Raw genomic sequence first — 18,924 nt, forward strand, 5'->3', positions numbered from 1 at the left:
GCCAGAAAAATCGTATGTAATAAGAGAAATTCTAGTAATATATATGAACAATACAAATATTCTATCAAATAAATAATGTGAAGAATATGATTAAAGATAAAATATAATTATAAAAAATAGACTAACTATGAAATATGAATTTGAAAAATATAATTTTCTTCATGAAAATTCTTCTAACTTTGTCTTTGAAGATTGCAACATCAATGCAAGAATGATTATCATACTGTAACATGCTATAAAAATTAACATAAAACTATAAATTATAATATAAAAACAATAAAGAGAAATGAGAGAAAGTACATAGAGAACAATATAAAAGAAAAAATAGTATCTTATATGATTTTCAACATATAATCTATTTATAAACATAAATGATTACGAATAAAATAAAGATAATAATATTAAGGTGAAACATAAACAGTAAAAATATACGATCCTAAACTCTAAAAATATACAACAATCATTAAATATTCGTAAATAAAATTTCTAACGATTATCATAAACAAATTAAGAGAAACAATGAATGGACCAGTTTCATCATCGATGGAGTCGAGAACACGTTAATTGAAATTCACGGGATAGTTCAAATAAAATTGAAACCAACATTCCTAACATTTTTGCTTCCAAGATGTTGCTCGCCCAAGTTTTCTCTTTTGTTGGTGTGGCCAGTGTTGTTGAGGAAACTAGAAAACCATTGAACAGAAAGTTTTGGAATTCGTTCAAGGGTGTGTCTATCAACATAATATAGCCCAAATCTCGTCTCATAGCCATGTGTCCATTCAAAATTATCCAACAATGACCATATCATATATCCTCTTACATCCGCACCTTTTCTGCACATATCAAAATTACTCCTTATCATAAAAAGTAATTCAAAATAACCCTTAAAACAATGATGTTATTCATATATTAGTGAGTCATCATCACTCACCGTATGGCCCTTAGAAGAGCTGCAAGGTAGGCTTTATGGTAATCTATTCGTTTGAAATCTTGTAGTAAATCATGCATTGTCACATCAGCTTTGAGAGGGGAAGAATATCCTGAAACAATTTTTATGTACCAATCCAAAATTTGTTAAGCGACCTACCATAGTTATTGTTCTTGGTCTCTTAGTTTAAGATAAAATGCTCAATATTAATTGATCAATAGGTTAAAACAAAAGGAAGAAAATGAAATTTTGGAACTGCTTTCTTGTTTTCATTTCTCATTTTTTATAACTGATTGTAAAAAAATTACTAATCCCATTTCTTTGTTTATGTTTTCAAAGTTGTTATCATTCCTATACAAAATGTTATGTGATTATGAGTCTGTTTGTACACAAATTTAAAAACGATTTTAAAAGTTTTTTTACTGAAAAATACTCGTGAGAAATTCTCAAAAGTATCGATTCTTACTTACCATTTTCTGTAATATAAACGGGCATATTATGGTATCTTATCTTAATGTAGTCTACAATCTTCTCCATTCCCTTTGGAACCACAAAGAGCTCTAGCATTCCTGTCTGCTTAAAACAAAACAAATTGTATCATAGATTATGTTTAATACCTATTCCTTTGTCAAACATTTGAGGAAGCAACATAATGAAATAAGGGCACCTGATCACCAATTGGAATGCCATCTCTTGTTCCTGTTGTTTCTACAAAACCACTTATTGGATGATCTGCTCCAAAAGGACAAGCAGAGAGGGAACAGTCTTTGGCATAGAGAGTTCCATAGTGATTGATGCCAATGAAGTCTAGGCTTCCTTTTATGAGATTATTCTCCCTAAGAGAGAATCTTGGTAGCTGGCTCCCAAGAATAGAATGCATCTCAGCAGGGTATTCACCAAAAACCAAGGGATCTATGACCCTTCTTGTCACCAAAAAAGCAGGAAAAGTTTTTTAAATAAAAAAAATAAAAGGATCATGTGCTGCTAACTATTTTCATTAATAATGTACACAATAGTTTATTTTGGCATGATTGTCATGAGAAAAACTCTTCTCAATTTTTTTCCTTTGATTTTGTTGCAGGTATTAAATGGTACTTCTTAACAACTTACCATGGTAAGCCAAAAGCCAAGGTCCTATTCACAGCTTGTCTATCACATTCTTCATCTCTAAGTGGTTCATACATGAAGGCATGTGCAACAATGCCAATACTTCCACCTTGTTTTGCCTGGATTAGCATGAGTGGTTTACTAATTAAACTCTCATCTTGGCTTTCAATCGTCTTTCCCCTAAACTAGAAAATGTGACAAAAAATGATAGTTTAGGACATCTTTTGTTACCTGAAAGTGCTTGCGGTATAATTTAACAGCCTTGGCATGTGATAGTAACATATTGTGCATGGCAATGAGAGGCTCAACATCAGAGTTACCAGTATAACAATTTCCAAAAGGTGGAGAACAGTGACCAGGAGGGTGTATTCCTCTCATATAGGCTGACTCTACAACCAGATTTGGCTCGTTGATGGTAGTCCAGTACTTAACCCTGTCTCCAAAGTTCTTAAAACAAATTTCAGCAAAATGAACAAAATCTCTCCTGCAACAAAGGAAATATACATTTACAGAAGTTTCACTGTTCTCTTGGCTTAAACTTGTGGACTACGATTGTGCAAGGGGATTCATCAGCTTACAGGACAATTCATTGAAAAATCGTTAAATCCAAATCCCTTGGCATTATATATTATAAGTAAACAAAAAAGGGAGCTGTAGATTTACTGTATCAAGGGACTAATCCAACCACCATATCTTTCTTCCAGTTCATGTGGCAAGTCAGAATGATGTATTGTCACAAATGGCTCAATCCCTGGATTAGGCACACCGTGTTTGGTATTAGGTACATCTTATCCCAATGTTTTAATAAATATAAATAGATAAATCTTACTAAACGCTCTCAAATACTTCCTTTCCATCGTACTCTCTCTTATTATGTGAAATTCTGGTCTCACTTAATACGTAGATTTCCTAGTTAATGGGTGGAATTCTCATCCTAAGTGGAGTCACATAATTTCAACAGTGATATGTAGGTTCCATTTCTATTCAATGGTCCCATTTCTAAATTAGTAGGACCTGCATGAATTTTAACCATTAAGAAAGTATTATAGAAACTATTAACTAGACACTAACACTCCTCTTATAATATTAAACCATTTGAGATTTGGCTTATGCTTAATACTTTAGTTTTTACTTATTGTATAGTTATTTCTTATGTCTTTAGTTTTACATATACTAAGACCGAATATTATCAATCTCAAGTCAAGACAAAGTAATACTATTAGTTTATTTGGATATAAGTTAGAAGCGTTTTGAAAACTTCTCTATTAGAAATAAAGAATATTTTTTAATAAAGAAATACTTAAAAACACTCTTAGACTTATATCCAACCAGGCTCTATACAGTAAACCAAGTGGACATTTACTTCACCTCTAAGCAGCAGATTGTCTATAATCTTGTTGTAGATCATTATCCCTCTTGGATTTATGTCCCCATATATCCCTCCTGTTACGGTTCATGAAGACCAAATTAAGCAGAAAATTTGACAGATAAGAATAAGATTATGGGAAATACTATGTAAGTTTTAAATACTTACTTGGTAGAATTCTCGACCACGAAATAGAAAATCGATATACATTTACACCAAGAGAAGACATCAATTCAATGTCTTCCTGTTAGCGTAATGAGGACAAAAGTGAGTCAATGATACCAAGTTAGCGTAATAAAGGCAAGTAAAATATGAAGATGGTATTTACCAAATAGCGATGATAGTGATCATCTGCAATGTCACCATTCTCATCGTTGTTTATCTTACCTGAAAAAAAATCAAATTTCATAGTGATTATTCATAGTAAATTATTATGATTCTATAACTCTATGCACCACAAAAAAAATCAAGATAAAGGAAATGAGATCACTAGAAAACCATTCACCTGGGGTGTGACTAAAAACATCCCAGTTGCTTAAACCCTTACCATCTTCAAAAGGTGCTCCTTCAATCTGTTGTTGTTTCAAAAAATTCCCATTTAACATTTTCAATATTTCAAGAGGAGAAAAACTAGTCACTCCAACAAAATTTATATATTTGGGAAAAAATAAACACACTTGAACGTATTTGAAAGCTGAGAAAGGAAAAGTAAACAAGTACCTGGTAAGAGGAAGAGCTTGTTCCAAAGAGGAACCCTTCTGGGAATTGAGATCTGCTGATTCCATCTTCAACATCATGAGAGCTTTGGACATGAAAATGAACACAGCAAAGTAGTATAATTACAACACTAATTAGCTGCTTGTCTACCATTTTCATGTTGTTGGTATGATTAGAGATGACACTCATGCAACAAAAAACGTTTCAAAGCTGATCAACTGAAAACCTCTCTCAGGTGATATATATTTTTTACTATCCTTTTACTTTATTCTTTCTGTCATATCATTTATTACATGATTGAAAGGAAAAAGTACATTAAAATTTAAAATTGATCGGAAATTTTTTTCAAGAGAGATTAGTCATGATATTTTGCAATAATACCACGGTTAAAAAACAAACATATATAGATTACCTTTTATCTTTTTTTATCTTTCTCGTAAACCATTACACCCTATTTTGGAGTTTCAAATTTCAGCAACTCTTGAGTGCATTTCTACTATTTATTTGTTGGTGAAACATATTTAATATATTTTTATCTCAGTTAAGAAAAAACATTATGAAGGATTGAAGGTATCACAAAAATTTGAATTGGAATTATTTTGATACAGCGAATTAACATTGTCAATTTTGAGATTTTTTCTATAAAAAATAAATAATATTTTTTAGTAATGAAATTATAAAAATACTTATAAGTTTATATCTCCATAGATTCTAACTAATTGATTTTGTACAATTTTACTCACATGTTGTGTTGAATAATGAAGTTGGTGTTGCCGTGTTGCCATAAAAGCATGGCTTGAGTAGTTGGTAGCTATTATGAAAGTGACACGTTAAGCACGAGAAAATGAAAGTTGTTCAGCCATATATGGGACACTTCCTCTCTTGAGTATAATTCTTTTCTTGACTCTAGCAGAAAATTTTGCATCTGCAACCTTTATTATGAATCGTATTTCTTTCTTTTGTGATTGTTGTTTATTGATAAATCCAACGGTTTAGACTCAGCCAAATTTAAAGTAGCCATGTCTTTTGATAAAGTAGTAGGCTAGCAGATGTATTGATAAAGCATTTAATGTTTTGAAAATTAAATGGCCTTTTGAAACCAAATTATATATAGTTCAGAAACTCATTATGCATGTAAAGGTATTAACACTGTCATGAAAACCGTTATTTCTGTATTCCCTCAATAATCTCCATTTATAAACCTTGAGTCTTTTAGCCAATAACAACAAAGATGAAAAAAATCTGGCAGGAAATTAAAGATACGGTTATTTGCATATGCATGCTTAGCTTGCACGCGACATGTGAAAATTGAATGTATCATAGATCGTAAGATTCTTATTTTGTGAATGAGCATGGATATGTAATTTCACAACCTTCCTTGATGTGGAAATAAAAGCTCCATACACGTTAAGTTTCTGTTTCACAAAGTTGGGGTTGAGAGGAATCCAACTATATAATAGCAAAATCGGTCGCATTAGATTTGGACCTCATGTGCTTGTTCAAAGACTTATCAATGGATATGTTAAAGAACACTTGTTTTGTTATGACTCTCTTTTGATAACTAGATATTGACATGGAATATTAGTGACTTTATTAATGATCAATTCCTGTCAGAGAATCAGTTTAATCACTTCCAGTGAAAAATTTCTTTTCAATCACTTTTTTTAAAATATTTACATGACTCAAAATTGTATAATCATTTTTAGTAATATCTCCCTCTCAATTAATTTTTTTATATTCACAAAACTTGAACCCAAACTTTACACAAGTCTATATCACTTTAACCAACAATTTATTAGTTTGTTTAGACTTTTCTACCACAAGTAACCAAAGTGCTTTTATTTGAGAGCAAAGTGTCTACAATAATTATTATTCCATTTATAAAAAGAATAATCAATATAGTTGTTAAATAGAATTTATATGCAGCCATCTAGTGTAAAATTTCTTTTAATTTTTCCCACTTTAACCAACAATTTATTAGTTTTGTTTAGACTTTTCTACAACTAGTAACCAAAGTGCTTTTATTTGAGAGCAAAGTGTCTACAATAATTATTATTCCATTTATGAAAAGAATAATCAATATAGTTGTTAAATAGAATTTATATGCAGCCATTTAGTGTAAAATTTCTTTTAGTTTTCCCACTTTTAACCAACAATTTATTAGTTTTGTTTAGACTTTTCTACCACTAGTAACCAAAGTGCTTTTATTTGAGAGCAAAGTGTCTACAGTAATTATTATTCCATTTATGAAAAGATTAATCAATATAGTTCTTAAATAGAATTTATATGCAACCATCTAGTGCAGGGACGGATCTATGTTAGTGATAGTGGGGGTATTTGTCCCCACTAAAATTTTTTTCATTCTTTTTTTTATATATAAAATATTAATTGTTTTTATAAAATATATATTATTAATTATTATATTTAATATAATAAATATATTAATATTTTTTATATTTTATTTTATTATTTAATTATTTTTATTTTGTGGCAAATTAAATTATCTTAATTTTTTCTAAAGAAACCATTTACTTATCCTAAAAGTAAGTCTCGATAGATTTATTCTACTCAATAACTAATGTTCTATATCAAAATTTTAAAAATTCAATTGTTAAATTAAAAGTTTTTCATGTATAGATCAAATTTATAAATTTTTAAAAAAATTAAAAATCATAAGATACTTTGTTAGATAGATTCAAAATAACATATAAAATATATTTTTTATTATCCATCAATTTAAATTAATGAAATAAAATATCAAATAATTTTTAAATTTTTTAAAATTTTATAAATTTGATCTATACATTAAAGACTTTTAATTAAACTGTTGAATACTTGATGTAGAATATGAATTATTGAGTGAAATAAGTTTATAAAATATTATTCTTGGAATAAGTAGATCTTCCTTATTTTTTATTATTATTATAATATACTATATTTTTTGGCTAAAATATTTATTACTTCTTTATTCATTAAAGATGTCATAATTTAGTTTACTAATGTAGGTTATTTTTCAATTTTTATTTTATCTTTTAATCCTTTTATATGTATATTGTGTGTTGATAGGAGATGATCCATATTAAGAGGAATGAGAGTAATTGTCACATAGTTTTTTAACTTACATATATTTAAATAAAGAAATTTACTCTTGTAAAAAAAATAAAAATAGACATTACACTCATAAAATATTTTTGTTTTAAATGAGTGTAGAAATTTAGAGAATACTAAAAGAAAACAAATTAATAATTTTATTATTTTTATCCTATTAATTTTCACCATTTTATTCCTTTAATCTTAAATAAGTTATAAAAAATTATAAAGTGACACTTAAATATAATCTCAAATAGAAAAAGAAAAAAGAAAAATTATCACTCTATATTTATAAGACAATTGTAAATTGTAAAAATAAAGTATTTTAAAAGTTTTACCATAAAAATATATTTTCTAAAAAAGTATTTTATTTTTTAGTAAAAATAATATAAAATATTTTATTGTTCCCACTTAACAAATTTTCTGGATCCGTCACTTAATTCTAGTGTAAAATTTCTTTTAGTTTTTCCCACTTTAACCAACAATTTATTAGTTTTGTTTAAACTTTTCTACCACAAGTAACCAAAGTGCTTTTATTTGAGAGCAAAGTGTCTACAATAATTATTATTCCATTTATGAAAAAGATTAACCAATATAGTTGTTAAATAGAATTTGTAACATCTTATTATTTTATTATTATTATTTGGTATTTTCGTAATTTTATTAAAGTTATAGGGGTATTTTTGTAACTTGGAACGGGCTGTTCCAAAAGTGGAACGGGTCGTTCCAAGCAACAAAAATAAGCTAAATTTTTAAGTTGGGAACGAGCCTAGAACGAGCCGTTCCAACAAGGAGAACGGGGCATTCTGCTGAGATTGAGAACGGGCCGTTCTGGTTTTAGAACGGGTCGTTCTACTTTTTGAAAACGGGTCGTTCCGATTTTAGAACGGGCCGTTCCAGTTGAAAAATTTGCACAGATTCGAAGGATCCGGAACGGGCCGTTCTGAATTCAATACGGGCCGTTCCGGGTACCCCAGGTTGCCTATAAATAGGAGGCATGGGGGGTGAAAAATTATAACTGAGAAGGGTGAAAAATTTTAGAGAGAGAGAGAGAGAGAGAAAGAGGAATCTCGAGGAGAAGATTCTGCCCTAGTTCCGGTTACTGTTTAAGGAAAGAGAGGAGGAGGTTCTGCCCAAGTTCCTATTTATCCAAGTACGGGGGAAAAGGGGATTATTTATATGTAGATCTACATGAGGAAATTGGGTAGAGGAAGAATTCCTTAGGATTATGATTAATTTTATAATTATTTTATTTGGAGAATTATTAGTTCCATTAAAATTATCTATGTTGAGGTTTATAAATATGCCTAAGTGTAGGAATGATGATCTGGGAAGAAGAATGAATTGTAAGGAAAATGCGGTGAGCTAGATTTTGGAATAATTAGGGGTTTTACTGTTTATATTAATTATTCTATTGATTATTATATTAACGAAAGTTATTGTTATATTACTTGTTAAGAATGAATGATTTTGATGTAGATTACTTGAGGGGTGTGTAAACCCTTATTTTGTTAAACTTATCTATTGTATATGTGAGGTGAAATTGTGTACGTAATGTGAATTTGATTAATGAGATGAGATGTTGTATGAATGTGATTATGATTGTAATTGTGATGCCTCACATCAAATGACTAGGGATGGCACGGCCCCTGGGTAAGTGGTGCTACAGGGAAGGCGTGACTCTAGCATGGTGTGGGATGAGTAAGACAATTAACACCACCGCTTATGTCGCTTATGGCAGCCCTGACATAGGGTTAATTGCAAGAGATTGTATTGATTGTAATGTGATTGTGGTTCCTCACACTAAATGACTAGGGATGGCACGACCCCTGGGTAAGTGATGCTACAGGGAGGGCATGACCCTGGTCTGGTGTGGGTTGAGTGAGGCAATTAACCTGTATCACTTATGTCAGATGTGACGAGGTCTTGGCATAGTGTTAATTGTGAGATTGACATGAATTATGGATGTTGAAATAATTGTAAGATTGGTGTGAATTGTGGATGTGAAAATGATGAATGATTGATATATATATATATATATATATATATATATATATATATATATATATATATATATATATATATATACGCTTGTATATATTTTATTAAATAATGAGTTATGATGAGATTATATTGTGATGTGTTTGTATGTACTTCGCATATAGATATTTTCTTTTCTCACCGTATAAATTGTGGATATTTTAGGTAAAGAAGATCCAGCTACGAGTGACATCTAGAATGCCAACAGTTAAATTCTGGGAATGCTCTGATAGTGTGACATCGGGGCAGAGGATTTCTAGGATAGAATATTTATATGGATTTGGTATTGTAATGAATGTAATTTCTTTGAAAATCTGTAAACTCTTAAATTTTACCTTTCAAGTTTTATTTTTCAGTCATTTGAGAAAGAACAGTTATAAAGTTTTATGAACCCTTTTACCAACTTTGATTAAGTTTATTCTTCTTAATTTTACTATATTATTTCGATGTATGTGTTGAGATAGTAAGGGTGTCACAGAATTTATATGCAGCCATCTAGTGTAAAATTTCTTTTAGTTTTTCCCACTTTAACCAACAATTTATTAGTTTTGTTTAGACTTTTCTACCACTAGTAACCAAAGTGCTTTTATTTAAGAGCAAAGTGTCTACAATAATTATTAGTCCATTTATGAAAAGATTAATCAATATAGTTGTTAAATAGAATTTATATGCAGCCATCTAGTGTAAAATTTCTTTTAGTTTTTCTCAATTTAACCAACAATTTATTAGTTTTGTTTAGACTTTTCTACCACTAGTAACCAAAGTGCTTTTATTTGAGAGCAAAGTGTCTACAATAATTATTATTCCATTTATGAAAAGATTAATCAATATAGTTGTTAAATAGAATTTATTTGCAGTTATCTAGTGTAAAATTTCTTTTAGTTTTTCCCACTTCAACTAGAAAATCAAAGATCAAATTATGATATACGTATATCAAATCAGTATTTTCAAAATTAGATGGATTATTAAATCGATTTAGACATTAATTCAATATTCAATAATTGTTGAATTATGATTAAATTAGTATTAATAAAATAAAAATAAAAATAATTATTATTATTAAAGCAAAAATAACATTATATACATATATATAATATCATAATTTTATTATAATAAAATTATTTATAAATTCTTTTTTTTTACACCAATTATTTATAGGCTCTTAACACTCGATATATACATTAAAGTCTAAATTAAATATAATATAATATTTAAGTTCAAATTTTAATAAAATATAACAATATTTATTAATAATAACAAATTTATATCTCAAGTTAAAGTTTAAAAGTGCCCGGTTAATATATTTTAAATTATAAAAATTTATGATGCAAAAAATTATAAATTACATAAATAATTTATTGTTATTTATAATTTTTATTAAATATGTATTTTTTTCATTAAGAAATTAAAACTAACTTTTAATTTTTTTTAAAAGGTTGATTTTTGAATTGGATCGGTTGAAATCAATTTTGTTACACCGGTTTAGGTCGTTTTCACCGTTTTCATCGATTTTGCCAGTTCGATTTATTTCTTACCAATTCTAAGATGTTTCAATTTTTAATGGTTATTAAATGGGTTCCTAATTCAACTACTCAAACCAACCAGTCTGATGCAGTTTTCAAAACAATGTATCAAACAAACAAATGTACTTATATATATATTAAAAAAAAACTAAAGGAAATAAAAAAATATACTTATAGGTAAAGTTTAAATAAGATATAAACAAACAGTGAATAGAAAGGGAAAAAAATCAGAAATCAGTGAGATCAAAATAAAAAAGACTAAATTTATTGTCCATCAAAATTGAGATATATAGTATATAAAAAAAAAATTAAAATTTAAACTATGTTGTTATTATAATTCGTATAGTTGAAAAATAGGACTTAAACGGAGAGATAATGATAAATAAACTACTGAAATGGAAGGAAAAAAAATCAGAAATCATTAAAAGAAAAATAAAAGGGACCAAAATATTACTCTTATAACATTTTACTCGAGCTTATATAGACTATATATATCTATAAAAAAAGTTTCTCTAGTTAGTGAGGAACAGATTTATATTACATAAAAATGTGTGTTCGATTTGTTGATGTAAAAAGACCTTATTAATAAGTAATTTCAATAATTTACAAGTATCTTTGTAAGTGTTCATATAATATTGGAGTCTATCATGTTCTTGATGAGTCTTAAGACTTAAGTCACTTAAACTTTTTAATACTATATATATATATAATTAATATTATCGATAATTTTAAATTTTTAAAAAATATTATTTGCTTTATATTATTAAATATTAATTCAATATAATTAAATTTATTGAATATAATTACCTCAAATAAATTTGGTTGGATATATTGTAAAATTTAAGTATCCACTAATTACTCGCATTGATTCAATCTAATTTACATATATAAATGTATATTATTTGTGTCTCTAATTTTAAGACTTTTTTAAATAAAATACACTTTTTAAGAAAATTAAATTTTGACAATTTTGTGATGCACGGCAAAATTTCTTTATATGAGTATTTTTAAATTAGTTTTGTATTGTAATATTGAATACATATTATATATATATATATGTGTGTGTGTAAAAAATAATAAAATTTAAATGTATGTATATTATTATTATTGTTTAAGTAAATATTTCCATTATCAATTGCTAAACAATATAATTGTGTAAAAAAGTTTATTTTCAGTTGGTCTTACGAATCATATGTCCCAAATATCTATTAAAATTTAGTTAAGTTGAAAAATAAACTTTTTTTTAGGTAAGGGTAATTTACAAATTCATTTTATGGATGTCAAATTTACAAAACCAATTTTAAAAGATTAAAATTAAAAAATTATGCAAACCGAGCATATGAATTCCTTGCCAAACAATCATTTTATGAAATTTTTTAATATATAAAAGTAGAAACAAAAAGAAACCTAAACCAAAAAGAAACCTACAGTCTTTTTTAATTATTACTTATCACACTAACTCTTTTACTACTAAACATTAAATGCGTCTCTGCGTCAGCACATATACATAAAAATCCATGTAACAGTAAATTAATAATTTCATATTATATGTAACATAGTGGGTTAACGTTTAGTGGATGTTAGAGGGAAGAGTATATAAGGTTTTCTTTGAGAACAGAGCCTCATAAGCTCATTCTCAAATAAATTATAGAGAGAAGTTTTAGAGAGAACGGCTCTGGGTCCGTGAACTCCTTTCTCTTTCAAATTTTTCTGTTTGATTCTTCTTCTTCTCTAGATCACTAATCCCTTCTGTCTTTTCTTAGAATTCAAGCTAAGAAGCTTGTTTTTGGAAGATTGAAGTCCGCAGGTCGAGCTTTGGGAGGAATTTCTTCTTTTTCTCGTTTCTTAGCTTTTTTTAGTCAAATTTTCAAGAAAGGAAAGCTAGAATGTAATAAGTTATTTGGTTGCATGTGAGTTTAAGAACTCAATCGATGCATGAGTTTGAGAATCAATGGTTTAACTGAAGAATTTGCTCAGTTCGGGGTTTTGGACAAAATGAGGTTTTTGGTGATTTTGATGCATCGGGTGAATACATGTTGAATCTGAGATTATTTTTGAATTGTATGGAGTCTATGTATGTGTTTCTTGGATTGCATGTGGTTGATCTTCTAATTTTCAGGTTTTGATTGAATTTTTTTGAAGTTTTGGAGGTTGTTGTATGAATTTGCGTCGGGCGCATGTTCTTGGCGCCAGGCGTGCATTCATTAGAGACAACCATTTCTTAGTCACGCCGGGTGCGAGGTTAGTCACGTCAGGCACGATTTGAGATGGGAGCCTCTGGATGAGTCACGCCGAGCGCGATATCAGACAATGGCTCTGTATGGCATTCACTGATATGGCGCCAGGCGTAGGGTGGGTGCGCCAGGCAGGGAGACTCATGTGAGTCTCTCTCTAAATAACGTCGAGCGTGGGAATTCTACACTGGGCGTGGATGAGCCTTAGAGCTCTCGGGTTGGATTTAGGCTGGGTGCGAGCTGACTTGCACCGAGTGTGAGCATGCTTGGTGCTATGATTGAAAATGATGTTTTCGCATGTTTAAGGTTGAAGTTGGATCATGTATGTATGATATATGATGTATGGTGATGTATGATTCATATATATGTATGCTTGGTAAAGATATATATATATATATATATATATATATATATATATATATATATATATATATATGAATGTTCAAAACATGATTTGGTATGTACTTTTATATGAGGATGATATTGATCATGATGGTGAATTGACCATGTATGATGTATGATGTACTATTGCATGCCTTATGGCATGTGTCTAGCCTAGGACTTGAGGAGAAGGAAAATGTTTTCGAACTAAAAGAGCTCACATAGAGTCTATTGAGAGTGGTGCTTGGATAGGCCACTGGTTTTGGGTGAGAGTGGTGCTTGGATAGGCCACTGGTTTGGGTGAGTCACCTCTAAGTCATAAGCTAGTGTTGGAGTGGGGTATGAGGTCGAGGGTTATTCCCTTAACCAAGTACTAGGGAATGTGCGTGGTTCCTTGCGGATAATGGGTGAGCGAACCCCACAAGTGACTTGGTAATGCATGCCAAGATCGTGGTAAGCATGTACCCAACTGTAAGCCTGTACCCAACTGTACTATACTTGATGGTGGAATCGGACTTCCAAGTGTGTAAGTGACATCATCCGAGTAAACTCGAGTGGGGATTTATATCCCGGTTAACTGTGATCGAGCGAGCGCATTGGACGTAAAAACAGTTGGGGTGGTTTCGCTAGGATGGGATGTCACTTATATTGTTCTGTTATTAGGGAGATCTCCTAGGTGAATGCATGATGACACATTAGATGATTGATATGCACTGATATCTGTCATGAGTTGCATTTATTACATGATTGCTATTATGATGAAGTGTATGATGTTTGACTTCATGATTGGTAAGTTGATGATTGATTGAGAAGGAAGTCCCTTGGGACATGATTAGATGATTGATAAGCATAAATATCTGTCATGAGTTGCATTTTTATGCATGAGTAATATTGGATAAAGTGTATGGTGTGGCTATATGAGAATGATTGGTGACTTGATAATGGTGTAGCATAGATATTTATTTGTATGCTTACATGATTGATTTTTGAACTCTAACTTACCCTTCTGTTTCCATGTGAATGGACTACAATGATTATATTGTGTATTGGAGCAGGTTAGGGTTAGGTTAGAGCTAGTTACTGTGACTGCTACAAGACGTGGAGTTTTGTCCTTGTGTTAGAGTTACCATTTAGGTAACTGTTTTATCTGTGCTCGACCGACATTAAAACAGTATGATTTTGGATGACTGTATATATATAGTACTATATTTTGTATCTAAATATTTGTTTTTTTCATCACTTCCTTTATATGTATATTTTGTTAGCCAGCTTAATATTTTATCTTAGAAGACTAGTATAGTTAGCATGACTATTCTAAGTGTAGGAATCATGACGGGTCGTTACATTATATATATATATATATATATATAAAATTATTTTTATGCATAAATTATAAACGAAGTATCATTTTTGATTACGATAAGATGGGTTTAAATAGGGGTGAGCATAAAACCGAGACTCGAACCGAACCCAAAAAACCCGATAAAATATATTACTTTTGGGTGGGTTCGGGCGGGTTTTACGGGTAAATCGGGTTAAAATTTTGATTTTATACGGGTTATATTGGGCGGGTTCGGTTTTAAATTTTTAAACCCGCTAAAAACTGAACCCAACCGAAAATGAGATAAGTTTATATTTTTATTATTTTTGTATAACTAAACAACAGTGGTCCAAACTCAAAAGTCTTTATTTCAAGTATAATATAGCCATCAATTTGTAACTTTTTTTTTCTTTTTCTCATAACCTAGATATTTCTTTTGTCTTCTCCTTCCTCATTCAATTTCTCAATACACTAGTCTACTTTTAGATTTTTCTTTTTGTTTCTTTCTTTATCTTTCTTTTCCATCTTCCTATCTCCATTTTGAGTACAACTTGTGTAACAGTGGTTTCTTATAGATTTTGTAATCTAACTTTAGATTTCTTTTGCATGTAACAACTATGAATTTTGTTATCTTTTATTTTTGCTTCTTTAGTTTGTAAATGTTTTATTTACGAATCTACTTACATCATCTATTGTTACCTTCATTCTATTTTTGTACACTGTTTTAAAAATATTTTTTTACCGTTTTAAGCTTCACCTTCGTTAAAACAACTTGGTCCACAAAAAATCTCAAACCCGATTGTACCCACCCACCCAAATCCGAATCCGTTGCAACCCGAACCGCCTCAAACCGAAAGCTCAGTCGGTCGGATATGGGTCACATTTTTCCAAAGTCGATTTACAACGGGTTGAACATTTTTCACCCGAACCCGACCAAACCCGCCCGTTGCTCACCCCTAGGTTTAAATATAACAACAACAAAAATCTTACAAATTACCAACTCTTTACTCAGATTGTTTGTATTGATTTCAGATTGTTTGTATTGGTTTCCTATGTTCATTAATTCATAAATTAACTTCATAAATCTTTTAAAAATTTAAAAATTATTTAATATTTTATTTTATTATATTTATTGAGTGAAGTAAGTCTATCAAGAATTAACTTACTCGTGAATATATGATGGTAAAATGAAAAGAAATCAAATTTATATATGATAAAAAAAAACTAGGAGAAGTACCATAAAACTAAAGAATGTGGTGTAATAAAACTAAATGGAGGAAAAATTATATCTATCGGGATAGATGAAATTTAAATATATCAAGTATGTTGTTTAAAACTCTCTTGACAATTAAAATAGCATGACTCTACAGTGTATAATATATATATATATATATATATATATATATATATATATATATTTTGCATTAAATTAGTGAGTTTTGAAGTGTCTCAAAAATTATAATTATTTTTAATTTATTCAATAATTTGAGTTTCTATTAATGATAAATTTCAAATTAAATAGATCAAATACATTGTTGAAAGGTTAAAATACTTATAATCTCTATAATTTCATTTACTTTACCTTCTGTTCTTTGTAGTTTAAAGTAAATACTTTTAGTTATTATATTTATCATTTTTGTAACACCCAGTTTTTTTTATTATTGATGGCATTTTCGTAATTATTGATGGCATTTTCGTAATTATTGATGACATTTTCGTAATTTTAATAAAGGAATAAGGGTATTTCTGGGAACGGGCCGTTCCAAATGCAGAACGGGTCGTTCCAAAAGAAGGAATATGTTATTTTTCAAAGTCCCAGAACGGGCCTGGAACGGACCGTTCTGGAAGGGAGAACGGGTCGTTCTGCTGGGTTTCGGAACGGGCCGTTCCAGTTGAGAAATTTGCCCACGTTTGAAGGCTCCGGAACGGGCCGTTCCGAAATCAGCACGGGCCGTTCCGGGGACCCCAGGATGCCTATAAATAAAGACTGAGGGGGGGTGAAAAATTATAACTGAGTGAAAAGTGAAAATTCTAGAGAGAGAGAGAAAGAAAGAAAGAAAGGGAAAGAAGGAGGGAATCCAGAGGAGGAAGCCCTGCCCAAGTTTCAACTCCGCTTATCCAGGTAAGGGGGGAGTGAGAAACGTCGCTCAGGGGTGTGTGGATAATTGTTGGATAGTTTGTTTGTCGGATTGGCCCTCAATCCCTTGTTGTTGTTCTGTCTTATTTTCTGTTTGCTCTATTTTATTTCTTGTTGAAAATAATAAATGATTATGTAATCTCAATCCCTTGCCGTTGTTCTGTTTGATTTTCTATTTACTCTACTTTGTTCTTTGTTGAAGGTACCGTTGTTCTGTTTGATTTTCTATTTACTCTACTTTGTTCTTTGTTGAAGGTGCCGTTGTTCTGTTTGATTTTCTATTTACTCTACTTTGTTCTTTGTTGAAAGTAATAAATGAATATGAAATTAATGTTAATAATAAATGAATTTTAATATGAACAAGAATGCTCTCTGGATCTCTGTGAATTCCTGTGCGGATCTTATGAGGAGTATTTATGACATGACCATGTGAAATATGGACAAATGACATGAGACCTAAGAATGGACTATTGAGACAAACTATGATTATGAGACTATGACAAATAATGACATGATGTACTAAATGAAATTATGTAATAAGTTAAATGTTGAGTCAATGAGATTATAAATGTATGACATGCATCATATGCATATATTACTCCAGGTGTGTCGCTGAGGCCGCATACCCACGACTAACAAGGTGTACCTTATGGTCACCCACGACTAACAAGGTGTACTTTATGGTCACCCACGACTAACAAGGTGTACCTTAGGGTCACCCACAATGTAACATGCTAACAAGGTGTACCTTAGGGTCATCAGTGATGATATGTGAAACTTCTTTATGGCGCCACATGCATGCATTTATGAGTCGAGTCCATGACATCATAGCATGATAAATGAATATATATGTGATATTGATTATTTATGTATGTTATTTACATGTGACTTATATTTGTTGTGTGTGTGTGGGCTATTTAACCTTTATTTATGCACCTGAAACTGAGTGAGATGTTTCTCACTCCCTTGTTGTTCTTGTATATGTTTAAATTATGATGCAGGTGATCAGCATCATGAGGATGTTGGTGATGAGGCTTAAGGCTTCAGTTGGGCATGCTCTAATAGGATGTGACATCGGGGCATAGTTAGCTTAGTTTAATATGTTATTGTTTTAATAACTTTAGTTTCTCTTCTTTTGTAATTTCTAACGAAGAGATAACGCAGATAAAGTTTATAATTCAAGGAAAATGTATGTTAAGAATTGTAATTTGAACGTTCTTGATAAAAGACCAGAATGAACATCTTTGTTATATTTTTCATGAGATGGGATTAGGATACGAGAAGATACATGCATGTCGTAATCATTGCATGTTGTATTACAAAGAAAATAATGATAAGAATGTTTGTCTGGTGTGTAAAGAACCACGGTTTAAACCTAAGGTATCTACAAAAAACAAGGATGTGCCTTACTCAATGTTGAGATATTTTCCTTTTATTCCAAGACTACAACGCCTCTTTATGTCTAAAAATACATCAAAATATATGCGTTGGCATATAGATGGAGTGCGTCAAGATGAATCAATTATGACACATCCTGCTGATGCAGAGGCATGGAAGAATTTTAATCATACACACCCTACATTTGCTCAAGATCCACGAAATGTTAGGCTTGGACTTTGCACAGATGGTTTTAATCCATTCAATAATTCAGGTAACCCATACTCATGTTGGCCTGTTTTTGTGACACCTTACAATCTTCCCCCTAGTATGTGCATGAAAAGAGAATACACATTTCTTACTCTTGTGATTCCTGGACCAAAGTCACCTGGTAAAAGTTTAGATTTCTATCTTCGTCCTTTAATTGACGAGTTACAAATTTCATGGGACACTGGGGTTAACACCTTTGATGCATGTAAAAAGCAAAACTTCATTATGAAAGCGGCATTGATGTGGACAATAAGTGATTTTCTAGCTTATGGAATGTTGTTTGGATGGAGCACTCATGGGAAATTTGTTTGTCCCTATTGTATGGGGGACAGTAAATCATTTAGGTTGAAGAATGGTGGTAAACCTTGTTGGTTTGATTGCCATCGTCGATTTTTGCCTGTTGATCATCCATTTCGTCGTGACCGAAACTCTT

The 18,924-nt window shown here is 30.5% G+C and overlaps 1 protein-coding gene across 1 annotated transcript; it reads right to left on the reverse strand.

Annotated features, from left to right (window-relative positions):
* Nucleotides 1–313: 313 nt before the first annotated feature.
* On the reverse strand, nucleotides 314–4,436 carry LOC109819346 (beta-glucosidase 18). The gene is made up of 12 exons (XM_020385051.3): nucleotides 4,122–4,436; nucleotides 3,907–3,973; nucleotides 3,730–3,788; nucleotides 3,570–3,645; nucleotides 3,404–3,478; nucleotides 2,699–2,786; nucleotides 2,267–2,519; nucleotides 2,039–2,154; nucleotides 1,596–1,848; nucleotides 1,399–1,501; nucleotides 932–1,040; nucleotides 314–833 (listed from the first exon to the last, which is right to left on the reverse strand). The coding sequence occupies exons 1-12, from the start codon at nucleotides 4,305–4,307 to the stop codon at nucleotides 584–586; spliced, it is 1,635 nt and encodes a 544-aa protein (XP_020240640.1). The 5' UTR covers nucleotides 4,308–4,436; the 3' UTR covers nucleotides 314–583.
* Between the last annotated feature and the right edge of the window lie 14,488 nt (nucleotides 4,437–18,924).

This window comes from Cajanus cajan, chromosome 10, assembly GCF_000230855.2.
Source record: "Cajanus cajan strain Asha chromosome 10, NIPB_CcT2T_4, whole genome shotgun sequence".
Lineage (NCBI taxonomy): Eukaryota > Viridiplantae > Streptophyta > Magnoliopsida > Fabales > Fabaceae > Cajanus > Cajanus cajan.

Excerpts from the sequence above, each read along its gene's own strand:
- LOC109819346 (XM_020385051.3), bottom strand. The coding sequence starts at position 4,307 with ATGAGTGTCATCTCTAATCATACCAACAACATGAAAATGGTAGACAAG. Across the intron at positions 3,479-3,569 it reads GTGGTCGAGAATTCTACCAA|GAGGGATATATGGGGACATA; the intron begins GTAAGTATTTAA and ends GAACCGTAACAG. Across the intron at positions 2,520-2,698 it reads TGGATTAGTCCCTTGATACA|GAGAGATTTTGTTCATTTTG; the intron begins GTAAATCTACAG and ends CCTTTGTTGCAG.